Below are 20,823 nucleotides of genomic sequence, written 5' to 3' on the forward strand. Positions count from 1 at the left end.
TGTAAATTAGAATAATGTGTATTTATACTTTATGAACACTTCTGATGCAAATAAAAGACTAACCTCCCAAATTACTCTATAAATACTAATTACACCATGCCTTTTACTTAAGACATTGAGATGCATGAACGTTTTTAAGTCAGCTCAAATTAAGTACCTCCTTTTGTTGTCTGTTACAACAGTAAGGTATGTTTTTGCTGCAGTCACGTACAATTCTAGCCTGAAGTAACAATGCACCCTGTTTCTTGACTAATATCACTTAAATTTGAAGAATCAACACACAGAGGTTTATTTTACTTGAAAATATGCTATTAACACAAGCTCCCAAGCTATTAAAGTATATTGTAAATGAATACTCTGTGCTTTAGGTTACTTATTTCATGGTGATTTACTGGAAATCACATATTAAAATGCACCAGACTATAGCATTTTCCATGTCCCACTTAAGCATATTTCTACGGGCAGTGTCCTCTGGAATCCTTTTAGTATAATTTGGCCTTAAATTTCAGCAGAGTTCCTGTGCTTCTTTCAAAGGAAAACTTAAAATAATGAAATCCCTTCTAGTAAAGAACATGCAAAAAAAGCCAGCAAAGTTCAAAGGACTATGACAAGATTGTCAACTTGTGGCTCACATATATAATTCACAGAATAATGTACTTAACTGTTTTATGCAAAAGTATTTCCTTATTTCATGCCCTTCTTCACATTTTTTTAATAGTGCCAATTAAAAAACCTAACTCATTTTCCATATTAACAATCCAGACCAAGAATAAAAAGGATACACCCACTGCTTTATTAAAGGTTGGATGTCTTTGCCTGAGACATTTGAGATAGATTTCAAAAACCCAGATGTGGAAACCAACATCTGACTCCACATGTGTGACTGGAACTTCTGAGATGAAGCAGTACTGGCCAGACTCAACAATTTGTTGAAAACCTAAAATGATAAAAAGTTATTACTTTCCCTAAGTACTGATATATAAAGTAAGCTTTTCTGTTTAGTTTCTGTTGAATTGCAACTAAAGGTCAATAAACTCACTTTCTGATAACTGGCTTTAAAAAAAAGTTTTCAAAATAAAGACTTTACAGGAAATTACTTGCTTGACCATATCAGAAATTTTCAGTCCAAATGTATCTTCCTCCAAGTTACACATATACATACCAAATATATTAAAAGAACATCAACTTTCAAAAATTAACTGCAGTAAAAGAAATCACTGACTATATCTTCTTTTTCAGTAATTAAATACTCATCAGATTCACTGCAGTATTTTCAACCTGACACTATCTAAAATAGCTCTAGCACAATAATATATGTTTTCCTTAAAAACAACCTCAAACCAAGGCAAAAAACCCCAACTCCCCAAAAACCTGAAGCTGATAAGAAAATATCACTCATTTTTTAACAGTTTATTTGTAGCATCCTATTCTTTCTAAGGTATGTCACAAAAGATAATTAGTGAAGAAGAGAAACTACAGTTCTGTAGAAGTTCAGTATTTCAGAATAAAATTACAATCTTCGATTCAAATGCTTCTTCTAATATAAGCATCTAAGTTTCATCCAGCACTGAAAACTGTATATAATGAGAGAGCTGGATTCTCATTATTTATAACTTCATTAGATTAGCTCACAGCAGCACCAGTCAGGGACAGGAAAACAGGCTCTCAGTGTTAACAACCAATTAAATTAACCCAAACCAATGAAACACCTTAAGATTAAAGAATAAAAAGTATTCTAAGTTATCCATAACAGTTGACCTTATCCTAACACAAATGACCAAATGTTTCTGCAGTCCTGCTAAAATTGAAACTACAAATGGAATCCTATGATGACCTGTTCTCTTCTCCTCTGAACTCTATTTAATGAACAGAAATGCAACTGAAGACAAGGAGTTTTTTATATCTCACATAATCATCTAAATACCTACCTGTAACATGAACTCCATGCTAATTCTGTTCTCAATCAGTCTCATAACAAGATGTGCTTTACACTGGAACATAGTGTAATATTCCCAGGACAGTGTATGAGGGTGTTTGATAGAAAAATGTAAATGCGAAGCAGGGCTGAAAAAAAAAAAAAACCCCACATAACATCTATTTTGCATTTTATTGAATGAAATTTAAAAAGTACCCCAGCAACCAAGCTTAGAGCTGCACCAACAATTACTCAAGATTTCTTGCACTGCTTTAGTCATAAATCATGGCACACTTAAAATGACCACTCACTTGTCCAGAGAGGTGACAAGGATGTATGCAGCTGGCATACAGCAAGTACTGTACAGAGATTAATGACACCCGATAGCTGCTGTGTAGTGCTGTAGAGACAGTGGAAGCACCAGCACATTGAGCAAGGGACCTGTGACTGAGTCTGGAAATTACTCAAGAAGCAGCAATCTTCCTGCTCCATTTCCATTTAAGAGTGACTTTATATAGTAAACATTTTGTATTTAAATAAATAATTGTTGCAATTCAAGGAAAGTAGGAATTTTACAACTCACAGAACACCTTCACGTGATGGGCCTAAGGAATTTCTTTCCTTTTAATTTAGTTAGCAACTTTGTCTTTCAACATTTTGACAAACTTGGTATCTTCTAAACTAGATAACATGTCAAAGAAGACTAGGCAGGTAATACTTAATCCTTGAGAAGAGTAAGACTTTTTTGCCTCCTTTTAAGGAGACTCTTATTTGAGAAGATGAAATTATTAATAGTCTGACTTAATTTTCTTGATGAACCAAGTCTGTGGCAACTGTATGTTGCTTTGCTATGTTTCTTCTTTTAGTATTTTTCACAGGACATCTGAGTTTTCCATGAATGAATAACACACATCTGAAGAAACCAGGTTTGCTGAGTTTCACTAGCAAGTGTTCTAGAAAGACAGTACCAGTACTTAGCTCCTTGTCTACAGCCCTTAATACTTCAGATGGCAAGAACCAAGGGAGCTGCAATACCTTAACTTTCCCATCCTTCTATTTACTGGGAGAATCCCTTGACTTTGCTCATGAGTATCTTAAGAAGATACAAAAAGAGAAATGTTTCTAAATTTAAGTATCACCCTTTTTAGGTACAGTAATTTTGTGAAAAAAAAGTACATAGGTTAACTCCTTGTTTGTAGTTGATAAGCAGTTGCTGAAGTTTCCCCTTATCACAATTCTCCTGTTATTCTGAATACTTCTCCATTTTGAGGTAGGGAAGGAATAGAAACCATGAAAGAACTGAAATTCAAGGAGGAAACTGAGGTTGTGGCTCGGACATTATATAATAATTTGGTCTCAGAATAAAAACTATTTATCCAGCTTCAATTTATACAAATTATTGACTTTTGTAAAATTATTTTCTTGCAAATTACAACTGAGCCAGTTGGCTCCCAAGATGGCTTTTTAAATTTACTAAGTGTTGATTGATTTTGGTACTGGTTACATTATTTAACTGCAAAAGAAACTGAGTCAAGTTTGCATTTGACAGTTACATCTTGCAGTTCACTCAATATTAATATATTTCTTCAGATTATATTTTTCTTCAATCATTATAGTTCCACAGATTTTATTGAACTGGCACCAAAACAGCGTTAAAATTACGAATATGGACCTTTGTCAAAGTAGAAAGTGAACCAGCTTTTCCACAGAATTTTATAATGCTCATGCTCCTGAACACAATCCAGCCATTCAGCATAAACCCCGTTAGTAACCTTCTTCCATATGAAATGTAACTATATAAGTTTCTATAAGTTTTTAATTTTTACAGTAGGGTGGTACCAGCACAATCAAAGGATGAAGAGAAGCACAGTCTGAGAGAGGAGGACAAAATCAAAAGGTTACACACAAAGCTTTGTTCTGAAGCTTTCATCCACATGGCAGTTAATCTGAAGTTTTCTCTCCTTCATTTTCCCAGGCTCTAGGATTCTGTCTTTTAGAATAAGCACTTTGGAGTGCAGTGTTTGTGCTACACCAGACATAAACAGGAAGAATCTGAGACCTTTATTTTGCACACAAATTAATTTGTGTGTCTGAAGGAAGTTGGGTTTTTGGTTTTTTTTCCCTTGATGATTTATTATGATATTTTACTTCTAATTTAGCTGAAAATTAGATTATTACTTAACACAAGTTTTCCCTATATTATAATTAATTGGAACTGCTGTGCTGCAAATATGTTTGCCAGGAAACTGTATCACAGAACAAAGAAATGAAATGCATAGAATATAGTGGAGAAAAATGTTCTAGGCCCCATTATGAAAATATTTTCCTTAAATACAAATTATCTCTCAGAGTCAGGAACATACCCATAATTTACATACCAGGGGACTCTGCAATCTACAAAGAAGACCAAGCTGTAATTTATACTTAAGCAATGCTGTGGTTACTATTAACAAGCTGTAATACAATGAAGTAGTAAAATAACTGTAGAAACATTTTCCAACAATGTATCACAGCAAGGAAACACACCTTTAAGATCATTAGGACAAAAATTTGTCAATTATTTGTGTCCAATTCTAGAATAGAATTCTAGAATATAGTGAAACAAGTAAAATTATCAGTTAGAAAGAGATTTTGATTTTAGTGAATTTCCTTCTTTAAAAATCTCTAGTTTCATCTGATCTTATTACTGTTAATTTAGTGATTTTCATAATTCATTCCATTCTAAATCCAGAGTTTTAACTTTAAAGTAATAAAATCTGGATTTGCACACAATCAAATGTAAAATAACAAGTGTCATAGGCAATTTTCATAAGACAGGGGCTTCTGCTGCAGTAAAGAACAGAAGCTGACACAGTAGACTACCTGCACAGGCTCAGCCTCACAGTTGTGCACATGCTGCTTGTGCCTTTCCAAAAAGCAACTCCTTTGTGTAGCTGTGTTAAATGGAGATCAATTTATGAAAGAAAAGAAAAATCCAGCAAAAGCTTGTCACTGAAACCCATATCAACTTACTGATCTGACATGTAGTAGTATTTTTCCACCTCCAGTGTTCAGTACTACTCAGTGGGTAGTACTGGAGTATTACAAGAGAGGGGAGGGGAATCATTCTAAGCTAGACACACCGAAGCTACAATTATTGGGAAAATAAAAGTCCAGCCAGTTCACACTGGTAACTAACAGTACTTCACAGATGACTGATCTAATAATTTTCTACCCTCAATACACTAAGAAATCTCAGTCTAAGACTACAAGGTGGTATCTGAGAGCAGAAAGAAAAAAGAGCAAAGAAATAGAAAGCTGATGATATCATTAAAAAAGCATGAAAACTACTAATCACTCCAGAAACAGTTCACATCAAAATTGTGGCTCCATGTTCTCTCTTATCCTCTTACTAAAAAGCAGTTTTGTAACAGCAATAAAAACATTAATTATACTTCACTTCCTTTGAGATCCAAATTGAAAGAAAAACAAAAGAACAGGTATTACAATATACTTCATGAGACTGGTAATACATGCCTTGGGCAGCTTGAGATCTTCAGCCTTTGGCTTTGTGCTACACAACACACCCAAGGCATATATTAATGGCCCCATAAAAACATACTCTGCAATGACTTGCAGCTTAAATAAACATACTTGTCTTTCTCTTTTCCTCCTCCGAATATTGGATGCAGTAGAACTCCTCCAGTCTTCAGTTCATATGCCACGATTTGATCTAACTCCTAAAAACAAAATACATAAGTAAGCATAATTTTGAAGAGCAGAGAAATTATTTCAAGAAGACAGGAAAGCTTTTAATATTGTTCAAGTCATACCTCCTAATAAGCTTGTTTACAAAGGGAGAAATATTTTAAAATCAGGGATGTTCCTCAAATGAAAAACAATAATGAAAAAGAAATTAGTAGCTTCTACTTGTTCAGGGGCTGAACCGGGAACTAATGCCAAACAGTGCTGAACTACGTTAAAACCATATTATTCTTCAATAAATAAATTGTCTTTGACCAAAAGAAATAAATGGGATCAGCATTTCATCCAATGGAAAACAACAACAGACACACACAAATAAATATATTATATAGAGATACAAATAAATAAATAAATAAATAAATATTTATGTCTGGCCTAAGCTCTGCACTGGGTCTGAACTTGTGTGATGCCAGGTTAACAAGCACACCTTAAGGCAGGATGTTTCTAAGGGCTCACTGTCACCCAAAAGTCAACATGAACCAAATTGTGGCAGCTTAAGCACAGGAAATGGAAACTGCCTGCAATGTGTTGTTACAAATTTTCCAAACGTTTATATGTACTGAGATTTATTGTTACATATTCACTTGCACACTTTTATATATTGGTAATACACTAGAAAAACGGCAGAACTGGAGGCCGTGACAGCAGCACCTCTCCTGTACACCTTTACTTTAGTGTGGACACATAGGGAACAACATGAGCAACTTCTGCTGCTGACAGCAGTGAATGCTTCCAACAGACCTCCATCCACGTGTGCTGTTCTCTGCAGCACCCACACCTTCAGCACAGACAACACAAGACTGGTGACCTGAATGAGCATTAGGCAGAGAAGGAAATGGTACTGGTCCCCAGGCGAGTAAGGGATGTGAACAGAGCAAGTGGGACAGGATTTACTTTTTGCAATAGGGAGAGTAAGAGAAGGTGATGAGAGGAAGAAGATACGTATCTGTTTGTGAATAAATGTTATTTGCAAAGAATGAGGAGTCACCGCTGCTATCACTAGAAAGTACCTGTCTCAAAGATTACATTTGGAAACATAAGCTACAGACAGAAATTTGTTTTCCAAGAAAAGAAATCACTACAAACAGGGAAATTTTTACCATTTCATTATTTCGTTTAGTCCTTCAATGATACGAAAAGATACCTGAACCACTGATCCAAGCTAATACTGGAGACTTTCTGAGCTATATGAATAGCCATCACAGCATAATAAATTCACCAAATACAAATCCTTATGAATCCTATATTTTATTCTAAGTATTCCAAAAGTAGTATCTATTTTGACCCTTTTTTTTGTTCAGAAGTTCAAACAAAAAGAGGAAAACTTATTGCATGGAGAGACAACAACAGTTATTATTATTTATTTATATGGCAGTCACAAAAATCTATTTTGGTTTGTATGCTTGGTGCTCTTCCTTGCAGCAAGTGGTAAAAATATTCCAGCTTTGAGGTTTGTCACTACTTAAAAGGTCTTTAGATTGCAATGCAAAGCAATATTATATTTGGGTTTTATACTGTATTTTCTTTGATGCAAAATGTCAGAAAGGTATAGAAAATGCTATGATCATACCTGTTTAATCCAGTGACGATACTCGTTAACACCAAAGGTTTTTTTCATCCAAAGGCCATAAATGTAACCAGAGATTCCCTTTAGCACCCATTCATCTGACCTATTATAAGAAAGAAACATGAATTGTATCATTTCAGAGGAAATTTTGTAAGGGATGGCCAACTCAAAAATAGCCACAAATTTCAAGAGGTTGTATAACTTCTCTAAGTCAACAGAAGTCTGATGAACTGTGAACCAATTTATGGAACCTGGCACCTGGACAGAACCAATGAAACTGAAAAGTCAGTGAAAACTGAACTTCTACCACAGAAAACCAGATTAAAATATAAAACCTATTTTAGCTGAAACAATAATAATAAACAGGTGGAAATGGTCACTAAAGTTAAAGCAACTGCTAATGGATATGATCTTAATTTCTTGACACAACTCAATGCAGTGCAGAAGATCTGGACAGCAAGTAGACAAAATACCTGTCTCACAATTTGGTGGACACTCTAGTAAACACACCTTCTGTAAATTATGTTCTAAGAGATAAAAAACAGACAAAAACTAAAACATGATCATGAACGAGAACCTTAAAGAGAAAAATGATATTGTACACAGGGTATGATGAAGTAAATAGAACAAGAAGATATGAACTTGGAGTCATTATGGAGGATGAAAAAAATTGCCTTCATCACAGAAGTAGGCTACAAATAAAGAAGAGAGCCACAGAAATTACAACAGTACAAACATCAATTTAAGGACATGTTGATTTCCCTTGTTTAAGACAAGTATGATCCGGGACATAGACTTTTGCCATTAAAAAATGTAATGGGTTACTTGTTCCCAATAAATAAAGTGTATGCAAAGGATTTAAGATATGTATTAATCAGAACTGCAAGAGCTATTTGGGAAGGTTTTCTGAGACATGGAGTTATAGCCACCTTAGAAGGAATTTTCCTATTTGACACTAATTTCTGCATTCTCCTCCCTGAAAAACTTCTTAATTTATTAGTTCTGTGCTCTACAAGTATTTTGCATGCAGGCTATACTTCATCATCCAAAATATCTAACAGAAATTGACTAATAATGCAAAAGAGTTAGCATTCTAAAATTTTCAGATGCCAAAGCACACTACAACATTCAGGAAGATATATTCAATCTATACAGTCTTTAGAACTTTTATCTCTCATGTTCTCCTTTCAAAATGACAAAAATACTAATGGATTTTCATTTATTGAGCTGGGTTTATTATTCTTACATGTTTTTCGCATTTTTGCTTTCTTCTACCATTGCTGTTTGACTTATTTTGTAATTTGCAAATTGAAATTTGAGCTTCCTCGATACCCCCCATTTTTTGAAGAACACTATGGTAAAATACTTACCAGGACATTCTGGATATGAAACATCCAAAGAATTGCTGGGCCAGGGCCTGTGCCAAGCATCTCCTTGTCAGTGGAGTTTCATCTATAATCATTGCACTGTGCAAGAGATTTGTGCTGGAGCCCCAGAAAAAGAAAATAACACAACATGAGCACTGGCTCCAAAGAAACTAAAAAGACCTTGCCTTAAAAACCAAAACAAATAAAATAATTTCTTCACTTTTTTCAGTAAGATAGCAACATCTTTTTAAATTTTTAATAATCTTAACGCAGGCAGATCTCCTGCTATTATCATCTAGACACAACCCTCTATATAGAGTCTAAGTAGTTTAACTGGTGACATCATCTTGTATTCCTGATACCTTATTCCAGCTGGAGAAAAATAAAACACAGTCAAACTTCTGAACTTAATTTGAGATAAAATACTTCATACATGGCATTTCTAATTCAGAAGGAAAATCACCACCAGTTTTTTCTTGAAGTAAATCCAACATCTTTATAACAGATAAAAATGGAAATGGTGTTATAAAGCCCATAACGTCAATAAAAACAAGTCTTTTCAAACTAGAAAGCCCAACACTTAGGCTACAAAAATAACTAGAGTTTCACATATTTCTCAACAGTCTTGGATCTAGAGCTTCTAGGCCCATGGATTTAGAAGGTGTAATTTTCTCAAATACGAACCTGAAAATACTCATGGATGCATAAGCAGCTACTTCAACATAAGCTTCATCTATAAAAACAGTCTTGAAACAGGAGTAAGGATAGCGGCAGGTAAGAATCTCCTCATAAAATTCAAACACCTCATGAAGGTATGATGTGGTATGTTTGAGCAGTGGAAGAAGTTGTGGTAAGCAAAAGTGAGTCACCTACAAACACAGGAAAATGAGTTGCAAGACCTACAAACATATTTAAATACATAAATATCAAGTGTATTATATATCTCAGGGAATTTCAACAAATTTGCCCCATAAATTCAGACATAAATGGCACTGATGCTTATTTAAAGCCTTTTATTTTAGAAATAAATTTAAATACAGGCATTTCTAGACAAGCTTTATCATACATACTGATGAAGGTTGAACTAGAAATACCCATTTTTGGACTAATGTATACTGAATGTAACATGAAACACCAGCAATTCTTTTGCAAAAAAAAAGGAGGCTTGTATGATGAAGATTACCTCATGCATGTATGGATCAACAAGGATTTCAAAAGGTCCAATTGCCAAGGAGATGTTAGAAGCTGCAGTTGGAATAGTCAACATGTAATGAAAAGTCTTCTTTCTCATATCATGGGTGTATACAGTTTCCACCAAATCTCCATTTGAAACAGCCACCATTGCAGCATCTACAGTATACTCAAGTTTCCAGGTACACAACTCAGAATATGAATCCACACAAGGAAACCAAAATCTAGAAAAGTAAGGATTAGGGAGAAAATGGCTAACAATTATACTTAACAATTATACTCTTTTCCACAGGTGATTTTTCTTTCAAGTTCCAAACTATATCCCTAAATACTTTAAGAATATATGAATGTTGACATACTGACTTCTATAATACATTAACTTTATAAAGCTTTACAAGCTTTTTTTGTCTTTACCTCCTGCTGAGCTATAAAGACTAGGCATTCTAATTACTAATCATTAGATGTTACTTCACATTGGTAAGCTCCTTTCAAGCACAAATTAAGTTTTAGAACTTTTTAAACTTGAAATAATTCAATGAAAATATTTGTATTTCCTACAATTTGAGAAGAAATTTGAAATACAAATCTAACACTCAAAACCAATTTTCTTACCTTGTGGAATTTTGATAACCACATGAAAAGACATGAGCCCCTCTTTCTGCCATGTTGCCCTCCATGTTGGGTACCACAAAATGAAGGCCTCCTTTTGGCTGGTCCAGAGAAAAGTTTATATGCACCTTCAGGACTTTTAACTCTGCAGCACAAAGACCAAAACTGGAGTAAGTATATACAACTTACATGAAAGTTATTGCAGAATAGTAACTCAGTTTAGGACTCTAGGTCTTTGAAGATTATGGGATAACTTCATTCTCATGAACTTCCTGGTCCACTTACAAAGTACAGCTCAAAGCTTACAAAACTGAGACCTTCCTAAGCACAAATTACAGGAGATGCATTTACAAGAATCTTTATTCACTAATAAAAACTGCAATTGGAGTCAAATTTCATCTTCTAATTCCCCAAGAGTAAAGCATATTTATACACTGTATCCTAACAATTGGCACCTTGCTGAAAAAATTTTCTCCAAAAACTCTATGAAGCAGGCACATTCTTACAAGACATATTATTATTGTTTGCAGTTGCTTAAGATCTCTTATTATAGTTAATATTTTTCCTGTAACTTAAGTGTCTTCACTTTGGTTTAGTTTCAAAGAAATCCCACCTATGAATATATTGGCAAGCAAAGAAATTCAAGCATATGCTGAAATTTATCCCACAAGTGTCACTATATTTTGACACTGAAACATTGAAAAGTGAAATTATACATGTTTGAATATTCTCCCTTCTAGGCTTGCACGTAAGGCAACAGGGACTTACACAAAACTTAAACTAAACAGAAGTGTCTTTCCCATTAAGGTGCATCTGACAATATTGCATGAGTCAGCCTCATGATACAGTTGTTATTGTTCTCTCAGAAGTCTCATAAATCCATGGGAAAAACCAATAAAACCATGCAGGAAATAATACAATAAACTAGTAGATCCCTGTAAGAAAATAATCAACACTGGAGAGTAACTCATTAAAACAGTTGCTTATTCCAGATCTAGTATGCCAGTTTATAAAGGAGTCTACTTTCACTACCAAGTCAATTTTAAAATTACCATTCCTTGACGTGAGATGGCATAAAATGATTAGAGTTTTTTTTTGTTGGATCGTGTATATTGCAAGCAGCTTCTAAATTACAGTTTATCCCCCAGTACACTCCATTATTCCCACTTCCTCAACTATTCTCCCAGGGTTGTGACCACCCAAGAGTATGTTTGTATATAGTGTCAAGAAACCTTGCAACACTTCTCTCTATTACCAAAAAGTGAAAGTACTTTCCAGAATTCAGGTGGACAGGAAAAAGGAAACATGAATCAAAAATTCAGAAAATAATGTAACACTATTTCTATTTCTTCAAAGCTACTGTCTTCCTAAGCAAACTTGTAGTTGACAACTCCAACATCTTAAATTAATTTTTCGGTATGGTCTCTTTACCATCAACATGTTTCCACAGCTCTGAGGGAACCTTAATGCAGAGCTCTCCGTTTCCAGCATCTGGGTCCACAGCACTGACAGCAGCAGCATAGGCATTGGAGAAATAGTTGAGATTCCTCCTGTCAGAAATAGCCAGTTAATTCTTTTAAAATACAGTTGTGCTGAACCACAAAAAAACAACTCTGGAAGTTAAGACAATTTCTATACTGAATTTCAAGGTGTATAGACAACCAAGTGTTTTGCTTTGTTTTTAAAGGAGTAGAAGAGAAAAGGAGTAAAGATTAGATTTCAACAAGCAGAACTTAAAATATAGCTCCTGCAGAAGTGATCTGTGATCAAAAATACTTAAACAATAATAACTCCCAATAAACTGAGAAATGCTCAGTGTTCTTTTCTTGCCAGTAAGAGTAATAACTACATTTATTGGAATGGAAATTAAAAATTCTGGTTTTTATTTTGGATGGAGTTTGTATCTTTATTCTAAAGCTCTGTCTTGAAGATCTGGCTCCTCATACATTGCAGTTCTGGTTTTATTTTGCATTTCTAAATGTTAAGATTTTAGCTTGGCAATGGTATTCTTCTCCTTTAGTTTGATGGATAGGAATAGGGGCACCTGTAAATAACATATAAAATATTATATGCTAAGAGTTTTGGCCGTGATATACAAACACAGAAATATTTGCTATACTTTTTGTTTCTAGTTATATTTGAAACATTCTTCTTTTTCAAAGTGTACATTTTTTATTTAAGATGCAAACATGTTTTTTTGTAATCAGGTTTGAGCAGCTCCATACCAGTGTGGAATCCTTTGAACCCTTCAGGGAAACTCCTGGGGCCTTGCCCTGGAAGAACATACCATAGAGTCTCCACCTAGGCTGAAAGAGAAGACTTCCCCACCAAGCCTGGCAACACTGACCCAGTTTTCATTCCCCGTGTGCTCCTAATTCTTGTGGTTTCTCCTTTCCCTGTTTCCTCATTGGTTGTGGCACTCCTCCTGGCCAGCCCCATCTTCACGGAAGGGCAATACCCTTTGTCCTGCCCTCAGACCATTGGCCACTGACCCCTACGTAACCTTGTGCACACGACATGGCTTGGTCTTTTGTCCCTGATTTCCCCTTTGGCGTGCTGGAATAAACCTTGGCTGGAATTTATCATATAAAAGGCCCTTCTGCCTCTCCTGGTTGAGCAAGCTGTGGCGAGTGCGGTGTGTGGACTTGACTGCTTGAATGCTTACCCAAGCTGCTTTTCCACAGGAGATGCTTATTGGGAGATAGGTAGCAGCATCCATGATCTAAATCCCACGTTGCTACATATCAGATACTCATTAATTGCTCACTTAATTACAAAGTTGGATCATTACTTCAGTTATGACTTAGATTAATTGTTTTCTACTGAAATGAGCACGAACAAGCATATGTCTTCTGTTAAAGTACTTACAAGCAGGATGTTACTTTATTATTCAATGTGATTATATTTAACGACTGGAATACAAACAGTCAAGTCCAAAAATAACCCTGCTTTTACAGCTTTATGCAATAACTTGTATACTTTTTCAAAATGGATTTCTAAACTGTTTAAAGTGCAGAAGCAAAATCTTTCTTAATTCTAATTCTTCAGTACACGCAGTTTTTCAAAAGCTTGCACAACTCTATACCTGAAGAGAAAGTGTTTAACTTACTTATCACCTTTTCCACAGAATTTAGGTACTGCTGATGAATTCAAGCACAAGCAGGACACAGTCAAGCATAAACCAGTCAAGGAGTCACAGAGCCACAGAACAATCTGGGTTGGAAGGGACCTCCCAAGGTATCTAGTCACACTTTCCTGGGAGAGTACAGTGACATCTTGCACTAGGTGAAGTGGCTCAGAGTCCTGTCCAACCAGACCTTCAATGTTTCCAGGGATGGGCATCTACCACCTCCCTGGGAAACCAGTTCCAGGGTTACACTGCCCTCAGAGTAAGAGAGTTCTTCCTTGCACCTAGTCTAAATCTACCTTCTTTTAGTTTAAAACCATTACCCTTTGTCCTACTGTAACAAGCCCTATTAAAAGGTCTGCCCCATCCTTTTCATAAAGCCCCCTCTAAGTACTGAAAGGCTGAAGGAGATCTTCCTAGAGCCATTATCTTCTCCAGGCTGAACAACCCCAACTCTCAGCCTTTCCCCACAGATAGGTGCTTCATCCCTTTTACCATCCTGGTGGCCTCCTCTGGATCTGCTCCAACAGGCCCATGATCTTCTGTGCCAAGTACCTCAGAGCTGGGCACAGCACTGCAGGTGGGGTCTCATCAGAGCGCAGCAGAGGAGCAGAATCCCCTCCCTCGCCCTGCTGTCACACTGCTGGTGATGCAGCCCAGGACACCGCTGGCTTTTTGAGGTGCAAATGTACATTGCCAACTTATCCTAAGCCTCTCATCCATCAGCAACCTGAAGTCTTTCTCTGCAGGGCTGCCTGCAATGCCTTCATCCCCCCAACCTGTACTGATACTGGGGCTTGTCCTGACCCAGGTGCAGGATTACTGGACCACAATGGAGTAAATTAACTTTTGGCTGGGGACTCCACCTTTCATGGAATCTAAAGTCTACACAAAGCAGACATGATCTCATTTCAGGATTTTGCTCTCACCTAACCATTCTTTATTCACCATCCATGGAGAAAACAACCCAAATTACAGTACCTTATTTGGAAGAACAAAGTGTAATGAACCATGCGACCACCAGCATTCGGTAAGTCTACGTATGTCAAACACCCTGCTTAATATTCTGAATCTTACAGAACTATAAAAAATTTTGCTAAAACACTGAAATATATTGAGAACATATTTTCATGTAGTTCTTCATCTTTGGCAACAATAGTGCATAAATTCCCTGGCACCACTACCAAGGCCGAGAATATCAGGAGCAGTAAACTTTTCTATTTTGCTTGAAAGCTTCTGAATAGTAAATGGGACCACTTCAGTAGAGAAACTCACAAACCTCAAGTTTAAATATATTTTTCTTTTCCTTTTTCACAGATAACTGTACCTAAAGGTAGGATATAATGCCAACAAGTTTTAAAAGGGAAAGGTTGAGTTTGTACCCTAGAATATAGTATAATTTCAAGTATGTGTCCTGAACAATTCCCACCCACTTGAACTCCAGCTTATGTGCTGTCTCCTAGCCTCCCACGCACCACTACTACCTCACCCACTAAGGAGATTACTGTTCATCTGATCCTGTAGGGATACAGCTCAAAGTGTCAAATGGGAAAATAAGTACTTTTTTTCTAATCAGGCAGGTTTTAGTTGGTTTACTTCCTTGATCTGCCATACTGAGGGGTCAAAGAACCTCCCTAAGCAAAGCTGCTTTAAGCTGTCCTTCAAATGGCACCCTAGAAAGGCAAATACCACTGGGAAAACTCTATTTAAAAAGCATCTGACTAAGACCTATTAGTCTGACTAAGACCTATTAGTCTGACTAACACCTATAAGTAATAATAAAAAAAAAAAAGCTAGCAACAGAAAAACACAGTAACATTCTGTTCGACTGTGTTTAATTTTACTCCAAACTATTTTTGAAAATTTACTATTATTGATTGGGATCCCTTTCCTACACAGTGAGAACTTGTTCAAACTTTGAGGATTGTGATGAGCTTGTGGCTACACTTTAAACATCACTGGCTTCACAGACAGGAAAAGGTTATGATTTTACAGCAAAGTAGAGAGACTCCAGAGCTTACCATTTTATGGAAAACAAGTCTATTCTTATATTTCTATTTTTGTGAAGCGTTCTAGTTCAAATGGGTGATTCATTGTAAAGAGAATCCATTAAAGGCATAGCACCACAGATTAATCTTTTAATAGATTGAACTACTCTCAATAAACTGCATATGGCCATTTTAAGAAAAACAGAGCATATGCCAAAAGTTACAGTCCAAGGAACAGTGATAAATTTTCCTAATGCTAAGTGTAGATTGACAATGAAAAAACAAATATATATTCATGGTCTTTTCCCAGCAGAGATAAATTATGTTATCAGAATTCACCCCAAACACTGTTAATTACAGCCCAAGTGCATGCAGCTTGAGTGACTGTAAAGAAGCAATACTACAGAGATTTATTTTTTGAAATTACTAATTTATTTCAAGCTTTCCATAGCATTTAGTAGCTGCACCAGTGCTACAAATGTATGTGCCAAACATATAGTCTATACACCAGTTTTCCTACAGTACTTAACATCAACTTGGCAAAGTAAGTTATTTGCTTTGCCTGTAATCCTTTACTCTTCATTACCAGTAATTCATTTACTATTTTACATTGCTTCCCATATAGAATAAGCACTTGATATTGGAGTACATACATTATATACCATGATATACATTTATCATGTATACCATACATAATATATCATACATGATATACCATTGGATATACCATACATGATATAATACATGCACATATAGGTGATTTATTAATAGGGCAATGATTTGAATCTTTGTCATGCTGAAAAACCTAATTTTCATTCCTGGTGAAGTTTAAGGGCTTTGTCATCTCTCTTCAAAAGTGCTCTACACCTTTGTGTTGTGGTATAGGAATTCTCCCATTTAGTGTTTCCACCGAAACTACTTCAAACCACGTGCCACTCTATCTCTCCACCCTGCCCCTGTGGTGGGCTGCAGAGGAGAACTGGAGCCACAAAAGGTAAAGATTATGGATTGAAATAAAAACAATTTACCAGAAACAGCAACGAAATAAGACAACAAACAGTAACAGCAACAATACCAATGACAATGTGTATGAGAAAAGAGGTGAATGATTCACATGGTATTGCTCACCCCAGGTAACTCATGAAAGCACCTGACCCCTCTGCCATGCTGTGGAATCTGGAAGCAAGCCTTTTTCCCATCCCTGGAAAATGAGGCAAGGTGGTATAGAATAATCTCCAGGTCTTAGCCTTTCCCTGCTCCTGACTACTGCAAAAATGAACCCTATTCTGGCCAGGACACTTTGTTTATTTCTAACAAAGTCTTTAATGATATTTCAATTAGACAAGCATTATACCAGTGTAAATAAAGGCTATTTATTGCAGCAAGGCAACACATGCTCAGTACCACCAGAATTTTTTCTATTTTGTATAAAGTCTAAAGGCTGGATCATTGACTTCCCAGAAGCAAAAATACTGCAAGACAGACATGCTCTTAAGGTTACCATATTGCTCTCTCTCACAGTTTACTGCTGCTTGTAACTAAAGCCACAGGATATCAAAATATCTTCTAATTTATAATGCTTAAATATTACAGGCTTCAAGCTAAAAAAAAAAAGACAAATGAACCATTGCACAGAAAAGCATTATGTGCGCATTAGCTAGCTATACGAAAACATAGCTTCTTTTACACAATAATAACAGTAAAATGCAACAGCTTCTCAGCCAGGCATCCTAAATATCCCAAAAACGTGAAGCATGTAAGCAGGATCACCAAAAACTTCACTTATCACAGACCAAACCACTGCACCCAAACTTTTGCTGTATCTATTTAACAGTTTACAATCTCAACCATAAGATTAAAAATAAAAAATGTTTCCTTTGTCAGTTTTAAATAAACAGGGCTGAGATACAAGCAGTTGTCTAAGTATTCAGAATACACACTGGGGTCTCTACATTGAATGTAGAAGTATAGCCCAGAAAAAGCAAGCTCATTTCTCTTACACTGATAGAATTGAAAAAGCACAATTTATAAGAAAAAGAAAGATGAGGAGGATAGACAACTGCAACATTCAAAAACAGCAGCCCCAAAACATGACCCAAATAGACACTCTTCAACACTATATGCAGTTGCCACAAGATTTGAAACTCTTCTCAAAAGCATGAGCAAAACGGGATTCTCTGCCGTCTTGTGTACACACAGTAAAGCAACGTGAATTATTTCATAGCTGTATATACAAACACCTGTTCAGGTGTTTGCTCAGTCAGGAAGGAAGTGACTGCTTTATCTAATTTCATCTATCTATTCTGATATGAAAAAGCCATGCTGTACTGAAGCCTCCAGAGGCTCCATCCTCAAAGATACTCAAAACTCAAATGGACATAGCCCTGGGCAACCTACTCTACCTGACCCCATGTGAGGGGAATTGGACTGGATGATTTCAGACAATTACAAGTTAGAAGTCTAACTTTGTTTTAAATAAACCTTTAAACACTCGCTCGCTTGTCAGCTGAAGTTATGGTTTAGGACTAATGGATAAATTTGCAATAGCATCAAAGCTAAAAATACATTTAATATGTTAATTCATGCCTTCTAACGTTTCCTATAAATTTCACTGATTTTTAATTACCTTTTTAGTGAGAGTTTTCTGATATTCAGGGAAACTGAAAAAATGCATGACTGAAGAAAAATTATTTTACCTTCTTCAACACTGAGAATATGAAATGACAGAGATCATGCATCAATGATTTTTTCCTCAAAGATGCTAGAACCCAGTATTACTATTTCAACTGAAAAAAAGTTGAATATTTCAATTCAGAACATGAAGATGTGATCTCACCAAGAAGCAGTAAAAAAGACAATAGTGAAGCAGACAGAATTGTGTCATAGATAAAGCTTAATTCCTCAACCCTCTTTTAACTGTTTCCTTGCATGCCAAAATTTCCACAACATAACCGTGAACCACTTCTCCTAAACCTCCCATGAGTAAACACAACCTATCAAGTTAGAGATGCTGTAGCAAGTTTTCTAATCTTTACTCCATACAGAGTTTTCCATTTTAAAAAGAATTCTTTTGCTAACTAAGGGAGTAAAAAGTCTTCAGATTATTTTAACTTTGATAAAAAGGTAGGAAAGTGTCCATTAAATTAACAACTTTTCTAAATACTTATGCCCCAGATAAGTTACTTGGAAAAAATTTCTTCACAGAAAAGACTGCAAAGGTTGTAACTGACTGCCCAGGGAAGTGGTGGAGTCACCATTCCTGAAAGTGTTCAAGAAACCTGTGGACATGGCACCCGAAGACATGATTTACTGGTCATGGTGGTGCTGGGTTGACAGTTGGACTCATGATGATGATCTTATGGGTCCCTTCCAATTTCAATGCTTCTATGATTTTAAGTCTTTTTTTAGAAAATAACATCCAAGAAACTAAAAGCATTATCAAAACAATAGAAAATGTTTGTATATACAATTTTATAACGTGAACTTATACTTATTACACACCACAGGGAGAACTAAAGATTGAAAATAAAATACTTAACATAAACAGGTTGCCAAGCACCATCCTCATTTCCCCTTTACTAGTTCAAAAGACTACTTAACAAAACTATGCAAAAGGAACAATCCCAGTAAGATCAGAAACAAACCATCACGTCTAATCTGTGTCACAAAATAACTGCTGCAGCTAGTTCAGGTGCAAGGGTACAAAGGACATCATCACTACACTTGCCATAACAAATGAGAACTTGGAAGAGATGACCAGATGATTAGATACAAAGACTAGTACAAACCACTATTTCTAGAAGCAGTTCTTTGTAAAGAAGGGCAGAGAAAACATACTGATGATTTTTCTGAGGTACTAATTCTAGAGTTTTTAGATTTCTAGTATTTCTGCTCGCAATCCTGCCTCAAGAGCAGAGATGCTGTATTTACCTACTCAACTGTGACCAGTATTTCAATGGAAGAACACATCTAACTTCATCTAACATTTTGTAACTCATGTTGCCTTTAACTTCTGAGATACAGAAAGAGGCATACTAGTTTCTTGTTATGAGTATTTAGTGACCTCTGTCTTTCAAAACTATGAATAACATGGGAGTTATAAAATACAGAGATTTTCCATTAAATTTGAATAGTTTGAACAAAAAAATCCTCACCTTCTCCACAAAATGATAGAATTCCCTCTCCTAATCCCTTTTTTAACATAATGGGATTCCTCACTCTGATAATTTGAAATGCTGCTCCTTTCTTACACCTTCCAGGAGTTACACAGGATTCCAGTTATTACAGAATCACAGAATGGGTGAGGTTGGAAGCAATTTCTGAAGGTCTTCTAGTCCAACCCCTCAGCTCCAAGAGGGTCACCAGAAACCACTTGCTCAGGAGCATGTCCAGATGACTCAAATATTTCCAAGGATAGAGACTCCACTCAGAGTCTCTCTGAGTAAATTGTCCCAGTGTTCAGTCACTTTCACAGTAAAAACTGTTTCTTGATGCTCAGAGGCAACCTCCTATGTCTCAGTTTGCGCCGACTGTGTCTGCTCCTGTCAGTGGATGTGAGTTAAAATACATGAAATTCTATCGGAATACAAGAAAATGCCTTTTACTTTGAGGGTCATCAGCACTGGAGGATGCCTGGAGAGACTGCAAAGATTCCATCCTCAAAGATACTCAAAACCCAAAGGGACACAGCCCTGTGCAACCTGTTCTACCTGACCCCATGTGAGGGGAATTGGACTAGATTATTTCAGCCAGTCTTTTACAGCCTAAAGGACTCTGTGGGGCTTTTTTTTATCAGCTGCTGTTTAACAACACTTTCACTAGAAGTTTTTTAACAATCCCGCAAATTGTAAATTCAACCAAGCCAGCCAAAAGAAGCTGTGAGAATATAAATGTTCCAGCAAATCAAAAGAGAATACCTAGGGGAAACATGTCCCCATCATGCTCTTACCAAAAATGAAATGGCTAAAAGATTTTTTGCTAAAGCCCCTTCCCACATCAGTTCCCTGGTGTGGGAACCCAGGGCAAGGGGAATATCCCCTGTCTACACTGGGGTGCTCTGACTCCCAGGAAAACACTGACTTTGACCCTCATTCATAGAAAAAACTTCCAAAGCCTCAAAGTAAACTAAAAACCACAAAAGTGTGAAATAGATTGTAGAGATTGTAGATAGTAGTGTAGTATGTCACATGAGGGAAAAATTTAAGTTTTAAGATTTTTAGTATGTTACAGATGAGTTCAAGATGGAAGATATAAAGTGTTGTCTCAAATTCCTTTCTTCTCTCTTCTTCCTCTTTCTTCTTGGGTTTAGGTGGTAT

At 36.1% G+C, this 20,823-nt stretch overlaps 1 protein-coding gene across 3 annotated transcripts in view; it reads right to left on the reverse strand.

The window, feature by feature from the left end:
- Positions 1–20,823, reverse strand: part of TAF2 (TATA-box binding protein associated factor 2) — a 62,004-nt gene that overhangs the window by 37,488 nt on the left and 3,693 nt on the right. For 2 of the 3 annotated variants that reach the window (XM_072924962.1, XM_072924960.1), the window contains exons 4-12: positions 11,825–11,943; positions 10,397–10,538; positions 9,777–10,008; positions 9,278–9,462; positions 8,597–8,710; positions 7,230–7,329; positions 5,549–5,634; positions 1,929–2,064; positions 783–937 (exon numbers count right to left, since the gene is read on the reverse strand). In XM_072924962.1, the coding sequence (XP_072781063.1) occupies positions 783–937; positions 1,929–2,064; positions 5,549–5,634; positions 7,230–7,329; positions 8,597–8,710; positions 9,278–9,462; positions 9,777–10,008; positions 10,397–10,538; positions 11,825–11,943 (1,269 nt within the window). The remainder of the gene's footprint in view (positions 1–782; positions 938–1,928; positions 2,065–5,548; positions 5,635–7,229; positions 7,330–8,596; positions 8,711–9,277; positions 9,463–9,776; positions 10,009–10,396; positions 10,539–11,824; positions 11,944–20,823) is intronic. The other variant, XM_072924961.1, reaches the window with a different exon arrangement.

This window comes from Taeniopygia guttata, chromosome 2 (assembly GCF_048771995.1).
Source record: "Taeniopygia guttata chromosome 2, bTaeGut7.mat, whole genome shotgun sequence".
In the NCBI taxonomy this organism is placed as follows: domain Eukaryota; kingdom Metazoa; phylum Chordata; class Aves; order Passeriformes; family Estrildidae; genus Taeniopygia; species Taeniopygia guttata.